This window comes from Sapajus apella, unplaced genomic scaffold (genome assembly GCF_009761245.1).
Source record: "Sapajus apella isolate SASKATOON/1434 unplaced genomic scaffold, GSC_monkey_1.0 scaffold6, whole genome shotgun sequence".
Classification (NCBI taxonomy): domain Eukaryota; kingdom Metazoa; phylum Chordata; class Mammalia; order Primates; family Cebidae; genus Sapajus; species Sapajus apella.
In genome coordinates, this window is record NW_022436946.1 from 42,286,577 (window position 1) to 42,307,031 (window position 20,455).

The 20,455-nt window shown below is 38.8% G+C and overlaps 1 protein-coding gene across 7 annotated transcripts in view; it reads left to right on the top strand.

The window, feature by feature from the left end:
- PDSS2 (decaprenyl diphosphate synthase subunit 2) overlaps positions 1-20,455 on the top strand; it is a 279,633-nt gene that overhangs the window by 92,317 nt on the left and 166,861 nt on the right. For all 7 annotated transcript variants that reach the window (XM_032275117.1, XM_032275118.1, XM_032275121.1 and 4 more), the window contains exon 2: positions 14,450-14,584. In XM_032275117.1, the coding sequence (XP_032131008.1) occupies positions 14,450-14,584 (135 nt within the window). The remainder of the gene's footprint in view (positions 1-14,449; positions 14,585-20,455) is intronic.

The following is a 20,455-nucleotide window of genomic DNA, read 5'->3' on the forward strand; positions in this document are numbered from 1 at the left end:
ACCACACCTGGCTAATTTTTGTGTTTTTAATAGAGACAGGGTTTCACCATGTTGGCCAGGCTGATCTCTTGACCTCAGGTGACCCACCCACCTAGGCCTCCCAGAGTGCTGGGATTTACAGGCATGAGCCACCATACCCAGCCTAGGGGAATATTCTTATTTATACTTTATATACCCTAAAGTATTTCATGGTTGTGATGTGCCATGATAGCAACTGACTCTTAGGTGCTTTAGGAAAGGAAGAATTCTTTATACTTGTAACTTTTCTGTAAGTTTGATATTGTTTACAAAAAGGAAGGATGGGAAAAGCTGAAGGTTCTAGAATCCTAATCCCTGGGTTAAAATCATGGCTGTACTACTTACTTATTTCTTCTTTGTGTCTCAGTTTCCCCATCTGTAAAATTAGAATAACAATAGTACCTTATATGGTTGTGTGAAGTTTAAGCGAATAAGTTAAAAAAAAAAAAAAGAAGTGTTAAGAGCACTGCCTGCAATATATATTCGCTATTATGTCATTTAGGTTTGATACTTTTACCTTTCTAGGATAAAGTGGCCAACATTGGATCCCTAGTGTATCCATTAGCAGTATTTAGAACCTTGGACTATTTATTATTTGTCTGTTGTTGTAAAATGGCCTTTGTACTGATGGAAACATTTCAGTTTAGAAATATGAAGCGAACATTGTGCTACAGATCAACACATTGAAATAAATGTAGATACTAAATTTTTTATTGGGGTTTAAAACTATTAAGAATTTTAAAACTATTAACCATAGCTGTTTTATTTTAGCCTGATATTCCAGTGATTATTTAAAGGCTTTTTAGCCTGTACCAATAATAAACAAAACCTAGCCTGTTTATTTCACTCCTAAGTTCCATCCGCCCTTTCACATTGGAGTGATAGCCATGACTCAACATTATTGGTCCCTGGGAACCAAAGAACTTCAATAAATAACTTAGTAACTAAGGTAGCAGCTTGGAAGTCAAATTGTTCTGATTTTGAATTCTGATTCTCTCACTTGCTTTTGACATTGGCCAAGATGCTAACCTGTCTCTAAGCCTTACCTGTGAGATGGAGATGACCATAGTACTTACTTCAGAGTTGATGTGCGCATGTGAAAGGGCATAGCCTGTAGTGTCTGCTATAAAAATATTAACGTACTCTCTACTTTGCCACCCCTGTTGCCCATCACCTTACCTTTGAAAAAAGTCAGTTGAAAGGATAGGCAGATGTTCCTGGAAATAAAAACATAAAATGTATATAAATTATTTCGATTAGCCCTTAAGTCACCTATTTCTCAGGAGAAATTCACATTCTGCCCAACATCAAGGAGAGGACCCATGGTGTTCAGAAAAGAATGAAGAAAAATGTAAGACCCTCCTTCACTAAAAGATATAATTTTAGGAAGCTGGGTGCAGTGGTTCACGCCTATAATCCCAGCACTTTGGGAGGCCAAGGTGGGTGGATCACAAGGTCAAGAGTTTGAGACCAGCCTGGCCAACATGGTAAAACCTTGTCTTTGGGGGGTGGGGAGTTGGGGGGGGTGGCATGGGGAGAAATGCCAGATATAGGTGAGGGGGAGGAAGGCAGCAAATCACACTGCCACGTGTATACCTATGCAACAATCTTGCATGTTCTTCACATGTACCCCAAAACCTAAAATGCAATTTAAAAAAAAAAAAACCCTGTCTTTACTAAAAATACAAAAATTAGCCAGGCATGGTGGCCGGCGCCTGTAATCCCAGCTAGTTGGGAGGCTGAGGTTGGAGAATCAGTTGAACCTAGGAGGCAGAGGTTGCAGTGAGCCGAGACTACACCACTGTACTCCAGCCTGGGCAACAGAGTAAGACTCTGTCTCAAACCAGAAAAAAAAAGGTATAGCTTTAGGGAATTGTAGGAAAGTTGACTATTTTACAGGATCAGCTGTCATAGACCACCAGAATGGCACAGGGCCATATGCCACAAGCTGGGCCTATGCAGGTCCTTATTTCCATGTAAGACTCCTTGGCTGTAGGGTAGACCCTGGCTACTCCTGCAGTCTGTGAAGTTTTGTTTTTGTTTTAACCTGGACAGCATTTTCACTGTGCCACAGACTTTTCCCAGCCTCTGTGGACATGGGAGCTACTCAGGGCTTCCCGTGGTCCTGTGTTCATGAGCTGCCAACCCTCTGTTCTGTGCTGCCTGGGAGCCTTGTTGAACATGCCTGTAAGAAGGAGCCTGCACCCCTCTGCTGGTGCAGCTCTATCAATACACCAGACCTATAAGCAAGAGAAAATTCAAGGAAATGTTCAGGAGAAAAAATTTTTTTTTAATGTTTCACACTTTTTACCTATAAGGCATTTTTAAAACTCTAATTCTAATTTATTGTTCTTTTTTACATTTCACATTTTAATGCTACTGTGATCATTATCTTTCCAATTTGGGGAAACATGGGCTTTAAAGATAGGCACCTGAATTGGACCCCAGGTCTCTCACTTATTGGAGATATGTTAAATAATTTTAGGCAGGTTGTGTTATTAATTATTAAATAAGTATTTATTAAATGTCCTGTGTGCCAGTCACTATTCAAGCACCAGAGACACAACTGTAGACAAGTAAATATGCTGTAACATGATTATTATATTCTAGTCAAGGAGGAATAACCAAAATAAATGATACACTCTAAATATGTAGTACAGGTATTGATCAACTTACCACCTATGCAACTTATGAACATTCGACTTTATGACCACAATCGCTAGCCATGACTGCTCTGCGTCTGGCAGCGCAAACGTTGCCCAGCTGGGCGTACGACAGTGCAGACCAGCTTCCGGCAGCACTACCATCTCCGCGTGCATATAGCCTACTCAACTTACGACCAAATCGTGTTACGACCGGTCTGTCGGAACCAATCGTGGTTGTAAATCGAGCACTAGCTGTATATCAAATAACAGATATGGAAAAAAAGAAATTATTCTTATAAGCCTCAGTATCCTGATCAACAAAATGGTGCCAAGCCCCACCTCACGGGATAGTCGTCAGGTTAGATGAGATGGCACATGAGAAAGCTTGAGGATACCATGGTAAATGAGACAGTTTGCCCCTGCAGCTTCCTGGCAATTTGGTAAATGAGAGATTTCTTCCTGCTAGGATAGAGCAAATGTTACTGTTCTCTGAGGCTTAATCGGCTAGAAGAACCTGTATGTAATTTAGTCCAAGTACATATCTCGTCATTCACTAGGTGCCATTCTATTCATTAAGTGCCATGTAAATGTAACTTTTAAAAATCAAATTATATTTCTCTATGTACATACATAATTTGAGAGCTGCGACTTTTATAGTAATCCTCTTTACTAGCTCTGTTGGTGGCCATTGTAAATATCTGTAAGGTCTTAATGTTAATTGGGTGGCATATTTGTGATTATGAGAGCTAATAGGTTTGAACTTAGCCAACCAGTATGGAATGTTTTCTCTGGCAGAAATTTTTCTGTGGAAGATGAACATATGAAATGTGTGCTGCGCCATCCCTGTCACTTCTGACTTCCTCATGTCGTGGTCTCCTCTACCTTGAATTCAGTGTTGATTCTGGAAAAATAAACAAGATTTTCCTAAAAATTTTGAACTTCTGAACCATCATGTTGCATTAATACGGTTTTACATTTGGAATGTTTTTCCATTCACTTTTAAACATATTTTTCCTACTAAAAATCAGTGATGTCTTTCACTTTACTCTCCTCCTCAGCCCTAATTTGCCCTTGAGGTATTATCTGTTACTCTATGTAGTATTTCATCATTTTCCCCCAGCTTCCTGATTTTTACTGGCTTCGTCCATCTGCTGTTGTATGTTTTACATTTGGCTTTAGCGTCTTCATAATATGTTAAATAATTGTCAGTTGAATGATCATCTACCTTCTTATCTCTTTCAACTTGTGCAAGTACAAACATTCTAACTTTTGCACAATTGATTTGACTCCATTATTAGCTAATAGGACTGACACTCCATACACTAAATAATCACTACTTACATTGAAACATTCTTTTTGATAAAAACATGCCTACATACTATAGATAAGTAAAACCATAAAAAAATTATAGACTATTAAAGTGAGCAATTCTCTTGCATTTGAATGGCAGATTCTACTGAAATTGGAACAAGTTGAGGAAAGGACTGAGTACTAATGGAATACTCATTCACGTTCTGTTGATTTATTTTCTGTATAGATGGACTGTGGTAGTGGGAGGTGTAATTCACAGCACATTAGCTCTTAGCCAGCATCACTGCTTGAATGGTGGTGTGAATTTTGTGTGCTGTGTAGTGTAATGATGCCTGTATTGCTACACTCAATTTTTCTACCCCCTTGCTTCAACACTAAATTGATTTTTTAAATGTGAACCAAAGGGGCCTAGATGTAAAAATTATTGTATGAGATCATTTTGAGAGTTTTCAGTGTGACCAGATATTACTTTTTAAATGGGCCTATTTTATTCCATTAGTATTTTTAAATCTTTAGTTAATCATTTCAGCGGGGAAATCTTCGTTGTTGTTTTTCCATTGGTATATTTAATTCCAGGGTGACTAGCCACATCTTGCTGCAAACATGATTGATCATGACATTTTATGCATCTTTTTAATTTCAGTTATATTTCAGTATATAACTGGTGGTCAGTAACTATTTCTGGAAAGCTGGCTTGATTTCCTCCCTGCTCAACAACCCCTGTACCCTACCCCCATTCTATTTTCTCTTCTCTCTCCCTTCCTTTTCTTCCAGGCACCTGTCTTCTGCCACATGCCCATCAAACCTAATTGCAGCTTCGGGAGGGCTTTGGTGAGAGAGTTCCTTCTCCCTGCTGTCCCTCGAGGATTTAATGCAGGTGGGATGCGTGTGTGGCCCTCGAGCCATGTCAATGGCTGCCACAGCTACTGGATTCTAAAGGCTGGTCACCTCAGGCCCTAAAGTTGTTTCAAGTCTAGGACAGTTTAGTCTTGGAATAGAAATGGCAGTAATAATACATTTTGGGTCATTTTGTCAATGAAAATTAACCTCCAGTTCTTTTGCTAATTTTATATAAAAATTTGTGACATGCAGACTATTTTTAGTCTCCCTAAAATTACAGTGCTTTAAAAAAACAATTTTCATGAATGTTAATTTTTTTATTTATAACTGAGTAATATTGCTGTCATTGAATTGCTAATTATATTTATGTTTTTAACATCATTTCATTGATAACATTAAAACTTTGGCCCTGTGTCTGAATCTTAGAGAAATTAAAAGTGAAGTATTAGGACCCAAAAGGGTCCCTATAACATAGGGCTCTGGGGTTCATTAAATGTCGCTTAATGTTTTTTCTTCAGATTAGAAACACAACTGCAATATAGTAAGTCATTTGTCTTCTTAGAATTCTGTTGTTTTTAAAATATAGGTTTTTTTTCCAGACTTAAAAAGAGATCTGTGCTCTTGTGTGCAACTTAAGAAACAGATCACCCTTAATCAAGAAGTTCGTTAGTTAACACTTGTTACTATTTGGTAGTATTTTCTTCTTATCCTGTTTTTCTTTCCATTTTTAAACACGATTTCAAGCACACAGAAAAATACAAGAATATTCTGTGTATTGAACACCTGTACAATGACACCAGGTTTAAAATGTTAACCTTTTGCCATACTTATTTCTAGTTTCTGTTTTTGGCCCTGTTGAGATATATATATATGTGTGTGCATATTTTGAAACATAATTCAGATTACCTGATGTATACAGTTTTCTGTTCTTTTATTTAACATTTTTAATATTTTCCCATGTCATTTAATAAATGTTAATGTTTTGTTGCAACACTAAATTTGTGCTACTTTATGGACAGATTTTCTGCTTTTAAAAAGTAATGATTTTGTTTCTGTTTAATTTTACATTATGTTTTCAGTTCTTTTAAAACTGAACACTATTCAGTTTTAACAAACACTGTTAAAACACTATTATCGTTAAAACACAAAACACTATTAAAAAAAACTACAGTTGCACCTTATTAGTGGGTCACAAATCAATTTAGCAGGTTGCAGTCATCATTTTAAAAGGAATAGAAAAGATTAGAGTATTCCTGTAGTTCTTTGGCAGAAACTGTGCACATTATAGTCAATTCTTTTGTTTCAGTTTTCTTATCTACATTTAAAAATTTTAGGAGTTATAGTCAATAGCATTAATAGGAATATTATCAATCAACCCATTTCATATATGTTAGAATTTGACATCCATCTTTTGTGCTTACATTTTCTGGTTAGACTTATTGGAACTTATTGGATTTATGGAAAGTGGGGTAATAAAATAGTAAGTCCAGGTACAGTGGCTCACACCTGTAATCCCAGCACTTTGGAAGGCCAAAGCAGGAGGATCACTTGAGCCCAGGCGTTTGAGGCCAGGCTGGGCGACATTCCTATCTCCATTAAAAAAGAAAATAAAGTAGGCGGGTGCAGTGGCTCATGCCTGTAATCCCAGCACTTTGGGGGGCTGAGGCGGGTGGATTGCCTGAGGTCAGGAGTTCAAGACCAGGCTGGCCAACATGGTGAAACGCTATCTCTACTAAAAATATAAAAAAAATAAGCTAGGCGTGGTGGCGCACACCTGTAACCCCAGCTACTTGGGAGGCTGAGGCAGGAGAATTGCTTGAACCTAGGAGGTGGAGGTTGCAGTGAGCAGAGATCACACCACTGTACTCCAGCCTGGACAATAGAGAGAGACTCCATCTCAGAAAAAAAAAAAAGAAATTTAAAAAAATAATAAAATTGTACAGCACACTGCCTAGCTCTAGATTTTAACATTGAAAGTAATTCCTTGCCCTCAAGGTGATTTTTTTTCCACTCAGTTTTACTTTGGAGTGTTTTGAGCTTACTCAAGGATGATGGTCCCTTGGTGGTGGTGAAGTTGTTTCCTTAATATTTAATTATAAATTTATCAAAATATTATAATTTGGATTGCTGATAGAAATTAGAATTTGAACTCTTACTCATAAATATCAAAATTTTTCTTTTATGCCCCAATTCTGTCTTTCTACCTCAACTCTGTCTGGAGGTGCCCTTATCTTCCATTCAGAGTGAGGGCAGTTTTCTTTCACAAGCACTGATGCAGCAGTCAATTTAGTCAGTTCTCCTAAATGAAGAAACAAAATACATAAATATTTATATTAAATATATATTTAATATATTGAGTTTTCTCTGAAACTTAAATAGACCCCTTTGAGATGGCATACTTTTTATATACAGTAATTTTTAAATACAGCTTTAACAAATCTCAACATGGTTTTTCGGATGTGTTGGAGCTTTTATTGTGTGCACCTGTCACTTTTAAAGAACTTACTATGATTTAGGAAAAGGAACTCAAGAGGAAGAGGAAGCAGTCAGAGCTGAATGGTTCGATGTGGCAATGGATAGCAGAAGGAGAAATGAGGAAAGTTGAGAATAAAAGTAGGTCTGTTTTGGGGAGAGATGTAAGATGGAGAGTTGGCAACCCCACTCCTTGAAGCTGTTCATTCTCTTATCTATTTTATTTTATTTTATTTTATTTTATAACTATTCTATGTCACTTGCTCTGCTGGGCGCAGGGCATCCGAAGAGGCCTGCATGCCTTCAAGGGTTTCACAACCTTACCCGGGAGTCCTGCGAACAAATAATTAAGGCCTCAAACCATAAGTGAGCCAAATTATGTTTAACTCTTGGCACCCTCCGTTACTAATTGACTGTAGTGAGTAGTAATTATTTAACTTTTTTGAGCCTTCATGCTAATTTTCCTCATTTGTAAAGGGATATTGATAGTTACCTTGCATGATTTTTGTGAGATTTAGAGCATATGCGCGTAAAACAGCAGATGCCTGGCATTATAGTATGTTACAATTCTTGTTTATATTGTTACCATTTTTATTACTCAGTGTGTTAAGTGCCAAACTAGAGGTTTATAGTCAGTCCATAAAAGCCCATGGAAGAGGCTTACAGCTACTAGCCCTGGTTTCTGTACATTGTACTGTTGTAGTTCTCTGCCTCCATTGTGCATCTGTATGCATACTTCGTTATTCACATCTGTGGAGGCCTTTTATTTGTTTGTAGATAGAATGTATTTCTTCATGCTGGTTATCTCTTTCCTTTAAGTGTAGGAATTCTCCAAGTTCCCTTCTCTTCCCTTCTTTTCTCTTTCCCTTAAAAGCTCATCTGTCCGTTCCTACTGCTTCAGCCATCACTTCTGTGAACATGCTTCCTAACTCTATAGACGCAGCATTTCCAGATGCCTGCTGGGCATCTCCATCTGGAAGTCCTTCTTGCATTCAAAGTTAACATGTCCAAAACTGAACTCATTAATTCCTCATTAGTTCTCCTTCCTCTTTCCAGTCTCTACTAATGGTAGCATTATCACCTCCAGCAAACAGGTCGGAATCTTACATTCATCCCTTACCTCTCCTTTGCTTTCTGATCTCTCCCCGATGTCTCTCTCATCCGATCAGTTGCCCACACTAGCCTTTTCCACCTCCATGCTACTGCTATCATTCAGCTTTTCTTCCCCATCCCTATTGCCACAACCCTAATTTAGACCCTCATTATCTCCCACCTGGACTTCTGGAAGAGGCTTCTCCGAACTAATCTTCCTTCTCCTTTCCACTGTATGCAACACAACGCCTGCCAGAGTAACAGGATTGCCCAGAGTGACAGTTTTAGTCTTTAGCTCTAATTACATTTCTCCCTTGCAAACAAACCACTCATGCCTCCAGATTTCTCGCAGGACTAAGTCCAGACTCTAGACCTGACTTTCAAGGCCCCTCACTCTTTAGGGCCTGTCTTCCTGGACTTGTTTTACCTTCACACATTGCCCAAATGGATAGCCCCATAGCTCCAGAAGCGGTTCTGTGTTCTTCCACCTTCTTGTCACTGCTTATCTGTTTCTTTCTCCTAATACCCTTCTTTCTATTCCCACAATTCCATTCCCATCCCCTCTCCTGCTTCTGTTCCCGACTCAGGGAAATTTGACCATCTTTCAGGCTCAATCTGAATTCTGCCTCTACTGTGAGCGACACCCCTAGCAAGTAGCTGTGTATTGATAGCTGCTTGTAACTTTTCTGTCTTTGTTAACTGTTCCTTGTATTATTCAATTTAACCATATTTTGAATCTACTAGTATACTCTTTTCTTACAGCTCTTATTTCTTTGTATACCCTTCATATGTGTTGAAATGGAATTTAGGAGGATAAATAGAAAAGTACCCTAGTGGTGGTTTGAAGATCTGACATACTTACAGGATTGGGTGAAGGAAGATAAATTTGTAAGTAGCTGTGGAAGGATATGATGTAATGAGAACTGAGTCAGCCATCTAAAGTACAATATGTTAAGACAGCTGACTTACCCAGAGTTTTACCTACTCAATCTTTATTTCCATGAAATTGCTTAGCTTTTAGAATATTAGTGTTTACTCTTCATCCATCATAGGTCTAGAGAAAAATTTTAAAGGAGGCCAACATCTCCCCCACCTAAAATTCAACTTACATTTTTAGAATAATATTATTTAAAATTAGTGATATGCCTATATTAGCTAATTTTCCAGGACTGTGTTGTATTCAACATCTATTTGAGTTGAATTGAAATATTATTTTATTCAAACTTGAGCTGAATATTATCTCGTTTGTCCATCAAGTTACCCTCTTTTTTTAAATTGACTATTACGAAAGCCTCCTAGTTGGATTTCTCATACTCCCTTGGCTTCCTCCTCTCTTGTCTACCCAAGTCATTTTCTACACTGATGATAAAGGATTTGGTTTTGTTTTCTAAAATATCTGATTATGTCACTGTCTGCTTAATAAAACACTGCAGTGCCTTTGCATTGCTCTTTGGATAAAGAGCAAACCTCTTATGACCTGTTCATCCTGGGTGGTGTAGTTCCTGTCTTCCACCAGTTTCATTTCATACAATGCTCCCAGCCTTGCATATGCCCTTGTACTGTGAATATACTCCCCTTACCTGTTTTCTTCCCACACCCCTCTTTTCTTCCTTTGGATATCAACTCAGTCATCACTTCCTCAAGGAAGACTAACTTTCCTGACAAAGTTACTTTCCCTATTCTAAGCTCTCCTGGCACGCTTGCTCTTTTTCCCTTGTAGCATCTATTACCAGTGTAGATTTACGGTTCCTCATGATTCTTTTGTTATTACCAGTCTCTTCCATTAGATGGTAAGCTCTTCAAGCTCCATGTCTGGTTCTGCTCACCATTGCATCTATGCCTAGCACAATACTTGATGTATAGAAGGTATCCAGTCTTATTAATTGAATAAATGAATGATGTTTTTGTTCACTAGCTTAAAAAACTCAATTCTGTAGAATTCTAATGATAAAGATTATAAAATACTAAATATTGCTTTCATTTATGACACTTTAATGACAAGACAAGGCTATTTCAATTTTTGCACATATTGTGGAGTATTAGATAATTAAATGTAGTAAAGTGAGACCATGTAGAATCACAGAGTAAGAAAACAACTTCAGATGTCACATATTCCAGGCTTCTCTCTAATGTGTTACATTGGAGCCCATGCAACTTCTTAAACATCTGTAGTAGCAAGCAGCTCAGCATTATCAGAGGTTGCTCTGTTTTTTATTTCTTTATGTTGAGCCAAAATTGGCCTGCTGTAGTTTCTGCCCATTAGCATCAGTCTCTCAAAAGTTACGGCCTGGCTCAGTACCCTGTAATCCCAGCACTTTGGGAGGCCAGGCCAGAAGATCACTTAAGGCCAAAAGTTCAAAAGTAGCCTGGTCAGCATAGCAGGACCCTGTCTCTAAAAGAAAAAAAAAAAAAAATTAATACTTACTAGATCTAGCTCCTCTCCATAGGGAACCCTTTTAAGGGAACAGACAACTCTCCTGTGCCCCTCCAGCTTTATTTCCTTTCTTTACGTACTGTGTTCCTGCCATATTGGTTCTAGAAACTGTCCTGCTCTCTTTTCTTCCGACTTCCATACGTATTATTTCTCTCTTCAGAACACTTTTTCACCCCTGCCCAGATTCCTAGGCCACTTCCCCCTCATCCTTTAGATCTCATGGAAGTCTTTTTGACATCCCCGAATTGTGTTTGTTGCTTCTTCTGTGTGCTCCCACAGCCCTTATTCATCCCCTAAAACAGTTCATGCCTCATTTTATTGTGATTTTTTTTTTTTTTTTTTTTTTTTTTTTGTGACAGAGTGTTGCTGTATCACCCAGGCTGGAGTTGCAATGGCACAATCTTGGCTCACTGCAACCTCTGCCTCCCTGGTTCAAGTGATTCTCCTGCCTCAGCCTCCCAAGAAGCTGAGATTATAGGAACCCTCCACCACACCTGGCTAATTTTTGTATTTTTAGTAGAGATGGAGTTTCGCCATGTGGCCAGGCTGGTCTTTAACTCCCGACCTTGTGATCTGCCCACCTCAGCCTCCCAAAATGCTGGGATTACAGGTGTGAGCCACTGTGCCTGGCCTTTATTGTGATTTTTAAATCCAGACTACTATCTACAACAAGGGAGACCACATTTTACCAGTACTCCTCATCATATTCTCCACTGTCTGCTTAGCACCAAGCCTGGCATGTAGTGAGCATTCACTACACTTTTGACTGAATAAGTTTGAGAACACCAACTTTACCATTTTCTAAGCTAGCATTCATAGATGTGCCAGTATGTGATTTCACCATTTTCTGGTTTATGCTACAGCTTGTCAGGGTCCCTTAAGAGAAGCACTGAGAAAAAATTAGAGTGTTTCAGTTGAAATATGACCTGGGCTACATGAAACATATTATTTCTGTAAGTTTAAAATCTCATGGGTTTGTTTTTTTTTTCCCCTCAGGAGCAAAATTTCATATTCTTTTGGTAGTGAGCTAATTTTTGAGCTGTAGGCATTATCCGCTTATATCAGTACTGTTTTTTTAAGAGTGTTAATGAAGTGAATTTAAAGAAATGGTGTTTTGGAAACAAGTTATTTAATTTACTGAAGCTGTTAGTCTATCCTCCAGATTGTTAACCACTGACTTATGTGAAAATTAATGGCTAGAAGGTGTGCTTTTCTGAATGCTCCCTTAATTTTTGTCACCTCCTTCATTACAGCTTCTTTTCCTGACCTTTTTAGTAATGCATTCTGAAAGGGGTGTTTCAATATTATCACTGAGATAATGATAATAATGATTGGGGAGGGGGAAGAATTCTTTAATTTTTGTTATTTGGGGAGGTAGAAAAGTAAATAACATAGGAGAGTATATATGCCAGTAGAGTTGGGAAGACTTTTTCAGAGTTACAAGGAGAAACAGAGTAGAAGAAAGAAAATATAGGAGTTGAGAAAAAAATAGATCACAAAAAAGTAACAAGGAAAGAAAATGTAATTTGCTGATTACTTGATCATTGACCATGTGCTTCCACAGTGTTATATACTTGACCCATGTTGTCTCTTCCATACAATGACTATGAAAAGTAGACACTGTTGCCCTCGTTTTATAGAAGAGGTCCTAGCCTTAGAGTCACACACACAGCTGGTGTATAACAGAAGACTTTTTCAGACCTTGGCTTGTCTGGTTCTAAAGCCAACTGTTCTAATTTGATGTAACAAATGGTCTTGTACAAAGGAAGCAGATGGAGCGTCACTACATAGCATAATGTTCAAAAGTATATGTAGACTCTAGAGCCTATTGGCCTGGGATCAAATCCTGGCTCTGTCATGGTTCTGCCACCTACCAGGTATGGTACCTTACACAAGGTATTTGATCTCTCTGTGTGCCTCATTCCCCATCTGTAAAATCAGGATAACTGTAGTCCCTTCCTCTTAGAGTTGTGAATTAATTTAGTTAATATATAGTTAAACGTGTAGAACAGTTTCCGATATGTAGAAAGCAATATACAAAGCACAATATAAGTGTTTGCTGCTGCTATTATTATTGAGGGGGGAGTGTGTATCGTATGTGAAAAGTCCTGTCTCTGAGAAGTTTGAAGATATTGTTAAAACTGTCGTCAGAGCTGTTATATCAGTGTGATTTGGTCAGTCTTGTCTCAAGGTTTGCCTCTTAAAGTTCTTGGCGTATCATATTTTCATCCTGACCAGGCCCCAGCCACACACACACGCACGCACGCACGCACGCATGCACGCCTCTTAGAGTTCTTGGTGTATCATATCCTTCATCCCTGACTAGGCCCAGTCCCTCCCCCCACCCGCCCCACTCCCCTAACCAGCACCCCTTCCTCTTTTTCTTTTCTAGAATTGAAAGCCAATTCAGACCTTCTCTTTAATATTATTATAAAAGAAAGGAAGAATAAAGATTCACCAAAAGTAATGCATAAATAAGAATCTAGTTGTAATTCAAAGCCAAAAAAATTTTTTAAAAGCTCTTATTTTACATTTTCGTGTTCCCTAATAGGATAGGATGCCTCCCAACCTCCTTGAAATTCAGGTTCGTAGGATTTAAACAGATTGTTATATGACAGTAAAGAATTTGGGACATTTCTAATGATTATTTGTTTTTGTTGTGATGTAACTGTATTACTTTAACTTCCTTTTCCTAGGAAATTAGAATTTCTTTTTTAAAATCAGTTAAAACTATTCTAACTTGCTGACGATTGCCTACTTGGTTAAGGGTAAAATATAAGCAGAGAAAGCTATAGATATTACTTTGCAGAGAATGTAATGATTTATCTTATTTTGAAACTAATGCAGGGTAAAAAGGGGCCCTTTTAAAAATTTCTGTTTGGAGGCTGTGGGGGCAAAGCAGCCTTGGCATCCCTCCCAACTCTGGGCTCAAACGATTCTCCCACATCAGCTTCCTGAGTAGCCAAGACTATAGGCACATGCCACCATGCCTGGCTTATTTTTCTATTTTTTTGTATAAATGGGGTTTCACCATCTTGTCCGTGCTGGTCTCGAGCGCCTAGGCTCATCTGACCACCTTGGCCTTCCAAAGCGCTGGAATTACAGGTGTGAGCCACTGCATCCAGCGAAATTGTTACTTTTAAAACTAGCAATGGGCTGGGCATGGTGGCTCATGCCTATAATCCCAGTACTTTGGGAGGCTAAGGCAGAAAGATTGCTTGTGTCTAGGAGTTCAAGACCAGCCTGGGCAACATAGCAAGACTCTGTCTCTACAATTTTTTTTTTAAATTAGCTGAGCATGGTGGTGCATGCCTATAGTTCCAGTTGCTAGAGAGACTGAGGTGAGAGGAACGCTTAGGCCCAGGAGGTCAAGGCTGCAATGAGATGAGATTGTGCCACTGCACTCAGCATGGGTGACAGAGCAAAACCCTGTCTCAAAAACAACAACCCAGCCATAGATTTCTCTAATTGTTTCCTGAACTCATGGCATCCTCACGTTAATTTTACCGCTGGCCCTATTTCTTTTCAGTAAGTCTCATTGTCCAGTTTTAGAAGTGTGGGCATCTTTGTAGCAGTTCTAAGCTATGATGATCCTTTGATGGTATATTAATCCTCTTCCTTCTTTACATGTTGGCAGGGAGCTTGTGTATGACAGCCAGAATAGCCTACAGCTGAGGGGCTTGGTGGTGCTCCTTATCTCTAAAGCAGCTGGGCCCAGCAGCGGCAATGCTTCATGTCAGAACTATGACATGGTCAGTGGGATCTACTCATGGTAAGAAGAATTTATTAGTCTTTTGATATTGCTCTCTACATTGTGTTTTCTGTTACTGGACAAAGGTATTTAATTCTTTGTCATTCTCTGATTCAAAGATTAAAATATAAGGTTAAAAATGGATTTTTGTTCATAATAAGTGATAGTCTTGACCAACTCTACACATAACTCTGGTAAATTTCTTCATACATTTGTGTGAAATACTTTCATTTCTACCTTGGGCATTTAAAATTTTCTAATCATCAGTTTTCCCTCCCCTTATTATGTATCATTGTGTCTCTGTAGAGACCTCTGTGTCACTTAGTTCAGGATTTGTGATTTTTTCAATCTATTCAAAATGATACCTGGTTGGCCGGGCACAGTGGCTCACACCTGTAATTTTAGCACTTTGTGGGGCCAAGGCTGGTGGATCACTTGAGGCCAGGAGTTTGAGACCAGCCTGGACAACATGGTGAGACCCCTCATCTCTACAAAAAATTTAAAAATTAGTTGATTGTTGTTGTGTGTGCCTGTAGTCTCTATTACTCAGGAGGCTAAAGCAAGAGGATTACTTGAGCGCAGGAGGATTGTTTGAGCCCAGGAGGTTCAGTGGCACAATCATGGCTAGTAAGTTTAATTTGTTTAGTTCTTTTAGGTTACTAAGAATTTTTATGACAACTATTCCATTTGGTTCTTATAATAATGCCAAAGTAAGAGTTGTTATGCTTATTTTACTCAAGAAAACAGATTCAAAAATTTTGAGGCTTTTTCTGGTGACGCAGCTGGTAATGGGGAGAGTTGAAGCTCTAATTGTAGTTCTCATCTTACCCCCAAACCTCATGGTTGTTTCTTTATTCTTGATTCCATTCTATCTTTTTAGTCTATTTCAAAACATATATAGTTGAGTTATAGATCAGACTAGCCATTGAATTAGTATGTCAAAAAAGGTCATCTTCTTGTAAGTATATCTTTAAAAACTTTTAAATGGAAAACTCTTTGGCACATCTTTAGTATATCTACATCCTTCCCCAAAATCAACTTGAATTAGAGCTCAAAGGTTTACCTTAGAGGCCGGATGTGGTGGCTTACGCCCATAATCCCAGCACTTCGGGAGGCTGAGGCAGATGGATAGTGTGAGTCCAGGAGTTTGAGACCAGCCTGGGCAACATGGAGCAACCCTGTCTCTACAAAAAATAAAAAATTAGCCAGACATGGTGGCATATTCTTGTAGTCTCAGCTATTCAGGAGACTGAGATGGGAGGATCGCTTGAGCCTTGGAGGCAGAGATTGCAGTAAGTTGAGATTGTGCCATTGCATTCCAGCCTGGGCAAAAGAGCCGAGACCCTGTCTCAAAAAAAAATAAAAATAAAAATAAAGTTTATCTTATAAATTTTGTAGAAAACTCTGGCTAAGTTTAGTTGAGATAACTAGAGAAAATATATAAAAATTTAGATGAGTACTAGTTACCTGTTAGTCCCTGGAAAGCAAATGGACCTCACATTGCCTTGTATCCCATGTACCTCTGTTTTCTGTTGGGAATTCCACTCATTTTTAGTTTGCTGACTCCAACCCTTTCTTATTAGTCATCTGCTTGTAATTTGGATAACCACACATACAGATAATGAGCCCTACTAAGTTTTATTATCTCTAATCCTAAAATAATCCTTGCAGATATTACTTGATACATAGATACATAGTAAATGTTCAGTAAATATTTGTTACATCAGTAAATTATTTCCATTTTACAGAAGAGGTTGCTAATAATCAGATTAAGACCAATCTGAAATCTTTCAGCTAGAAAGTGATAGAATTGGGATTGAAATCCCATTTTTATCTCAAAGTATATACTCTTTCTACTCAGCAGAGGCAATTAATCTGTATGCACATGGTGTACTGTGATTTCTAAGTTCTTATCTAGCCTCTGGGAAACAATTGCATTGCTTTTGGTCCTTCACATAACATGTTGGTAGATGATCATTGTAATCCAAGCAATTTGACTAAAAGAACTTTGGAAAAGAGTAGGGGTACACTGTGAACATGAAACCTTTCCAAATAACATAAATGGGCTTTATACTCAAGTGTATAGAATCCATAATTACATGTAGGAAATAACCCTGGCATGTAAATCCAGGCTATTTTCTGTAATCAAACTTCATCTAGTAAGTCATTGGGGTATTTGGGTGTTTTACACACTTGTTAATGTGAAAAAGTAATTTGGTATAGTACTATGAGAAACCATTAATTTGTTTCTCTACCCTGAAGTCATTTGTTTAGCTTTTGCTTCCTTAATTGTTCAAGTGTAACTTTTGCTGGAGGCTTGTATCTATAATGCTACAGTGAATTATTTAACATTTGAGAGAAATACTGATTTGGGAGCTTTTTAATTCACCTTCAGACTGCTGGGATTTACATTGTGGTATTTTTTCTCTCATAAACTTGACTTTGATATCAGATAATGGGACCTGAGTAAATTACCTGAACAACCAAATGGGAGTGAGGTGATCTCTTTTGTTTGGCCTAAGGATATAATTGGTGCTTCTGGATATGTCTAGTGAACTAATCATTTAACAACCAGGAGAGGCAGAATTTAGGCTAAAATGTAATAACTGCATTTTGAAAAACAGGCAAGAAAGCCACATTTATAAAAATGTACCATAAACATTCACCATAGCCTTTTGCCAACAAGCCTATGGGCATTAGGTTTGTACCACTAACCCTGGCTTTTTAAAAAATTGGTTGCAAAGCCAGTCAAAAAAGTATTACCAAATTTATCCCTACCCACAATCAAGAAAATGTTTACAATTTCCCATTCTGTTAGTGATAGCATATTTTTTATTTTGTATACAAAAGATAGTTCATTGCAAGATATAATGCATAATCTTAAAAAGTATAGATTTTTCTCATGATATGATTATTAAGTTTACAGAAATTCACATGAATATTTTAGCTGATGGTTCCGCTTTCTCGGTTGTTTTATTAAGAACTGACTCAATCTTTTCTTTCTTTTTTTTTTTTGAGATGGAGTTTCGCACTGTCGCCCAGGCTGTAGTGCAGTGGCACAATCTTGGCTCACTGCAATCTCCGCCTTCTGGGTTCAAGCAATTCTCCTGCCTCAGCCTCCTGAGTAGCTGGGACTACAGGCGTGCACCACCACATCCAGCTCATTTTTTTGTATTTTTAGTAGAGACGGGGTTTAACCATGTTGGCCAGGATAGTCTCAATCTCCTGACCTCGTGATCCATCTGCCTCGGCCTCCCAAAGTGTTGGGATTAGGGGCGTGAGTCACCGCACCCAGCCCAATCTTTTCTAACTAGTAGCTAAAAAACAGACCACAGACTGAACATATTTACACTCTACTTTCATTTTCTGAAGTTTCCCAGCACCTTAACTGGTAGAAGAGACTGAAGCAAGTATGCCAAACACATTTTCTTCTTGAGTACCCAACTAGATTACATTTTTCAGCTTCCGGCACAGTTGGCTGGCCATGTGACTAAGATCTAGCCAGCAGAGTATGAGCAGAAGTGATATTTACTATTTCCTGGCCATAAAAATGTTGCATTTGTAATACTCCTTAAGCAGATGACCTGGGAAGTGACCCATTCAAGATGAAAGTTGCCTGTGTCTCTGAATTACTCTTGTAGGGGAGCCACCTGCCCGTCAGGAATATCTATACAGACTTGATGTATGAGAAGAGAAGAAAAATCCATTTATTAAGCCACTTAAATTTTAGTGTTTATCTGTTGACAGCAGCAAATGTTTCCTTTTTCCTTTTTTTTTTTTTTTTTTTTGAGACAGAGTCTCGCCCTGTCACCCAGGCTGGAGTGAAGTGGCACAATCTTGGCTCACGGCAGCCACCGCCTTCCAGGTTCAAGCAATTCTCCTGCCTCAGCCTCCCGAGTAGCCAGGATTATGGGTGGCAGGTGCCACCATGCTCCACTTCTATACCTCACAAAGACATGGAGTGTAGAAGTACCTAGCAGGGCCTAGAACAGTACCAGCATTGTAATTAATAGGCACTCATTATATAACTGTTACATGATTGTATGAATTTATGGAAAAGAGACTAGCTTCATTACGCATGTAGGTGCTATGGATTGAGTTTCATCCTCCCAAAATTCATGTGTTGAAGTCCTAACCCCTGATATCTCACAATGTGACCTTATTAGGAGAGAGGATTTTTATAGAGCTAATCAAGTCAAAATGAAGTCATTAAAATGAACCCTAATTCAATATAACTGGCATCCTTATAAAAAGGGGAAATTTGGACACAGATATGCACATACAGGGAGAATGCCCTGTGAATTGAAGCCATCTGCAAGCCAAGGAGAGAGGCCTCACGTCCCTAGAAACTGATATATGAGAAGTAGGGAATGAAGATGAGGTGGAAAGGAAAGGTTGAAGTCAGATTGTGAACGGCCTGAGGAATTAGGGTGATATTCCTGGAGAAATCGTGGGGCGTTCAAGAGGCAGCAGAGTGGACTTGAAATTTGGAAGCTCACTGCACCACCTACTAGCCGTGCCTCAGTGTGTACTTCACAGAATGGTTTTCCGAATTAAGTAGAATAATGCATGGCATTGTAACCATTCTGTAAGTGTTTGCTCTTGTTTTTAGCTATTATCACAAAGGTGTTTAAGCAAAAGATACACCTCACATTGATGTATCTATGCTATAGAACATAATTAGCTGATGCTTAGAAGGTGACCCTGAGAGGTGAGGTCCGAGATGGAGAGTCAGCCAGGGAATTATTGAAGTAGTCGAGGCAAGAGCTGAGAGGGAAAGCAGAGACTTGGAGAGGCGATAAACCCTAAAATTTAAGTGGCTTAACAACCAACTTGGAGTTGTTGTCCATAGCAAGTGGTTAAAAATTGGCTGAACCAGACTTGCACCTATTGGGTACTCTGATTTCATGCCTTTTTCTTGTCAGTGTTTACCAATTTCTCTCTTCCAGGGCTAAAGTTATAACTAGGTGTTCAGTGGAACAAAAGGTTCTGTGATCAAGTAAGTGTGGGCATGCTAGGTTAAAGAGTTAAAAACATTCCTTCATTTGAGAATTCTCAGGAGTTATGTACGGATGGTATGTATCATGACTCTGAGATATTGTCATTTGACTACAGCACTTATTGGCCCCTGTCACTAGTAGCACGTCTTGTGGAAAGCTGCAAAAGTTTGGTAAATGTTTTTCTGTATCAGCATGTCTATTTTTGAATCCTAATGAGAACTCTGTGAGGCAGAAATAAGTTTCAGGCTGGGCGCGGTGACTCACACCTGTAAACCCAACACTTTGGGAGGCCGAGGTTGGTGGATCATTTGAGGTAGTTCAAGACCAGCCTGGCCAACATGGTAAAACACCAGCTGTACTAAAATTTAAAAATTAAAAAGAAATGACTGTTTCACCAATGAGAAAACTGAAACTCAGAAAGGTGAAGTAACTTTCTGAGGTCCCACATAAGTAGCCAAGTAGAGGAAGAAATATGTCGTATTGGTTATAAATTGTCTAGGTTTAAGTTCTTGTTTTCATCACTTACTAGCTGTGTGACCCCAGACAAGTTAGGTAACCTCTCTGTGCCTCATATGTCTATTAGGTGGATTAAAGAAGTTAATGTGGTCTGGGAGCAGTGGCTCACGCCTGTAATCCCAGCACTTTGGGAGGCCGATGCAGACGGATCATGAGGTCAGGAAATCAATACCATGCTGGCCAACAAGGCAAAACCCCATCTCTACTAAAAATACAAAAATTAGCTGGGTGTGATGGTGCGCGCCTGTAACCCCAGCTACTCAGGCTCCTCAGAAGGCTGAGGCAGGAGAATTGCTTGAACCGGGGAGTCAGAGGTTGCAGTGAGTTGAGATCGCACCACTGCACTACAGCCTGGCAACAGAGTAAGATTCTGTCA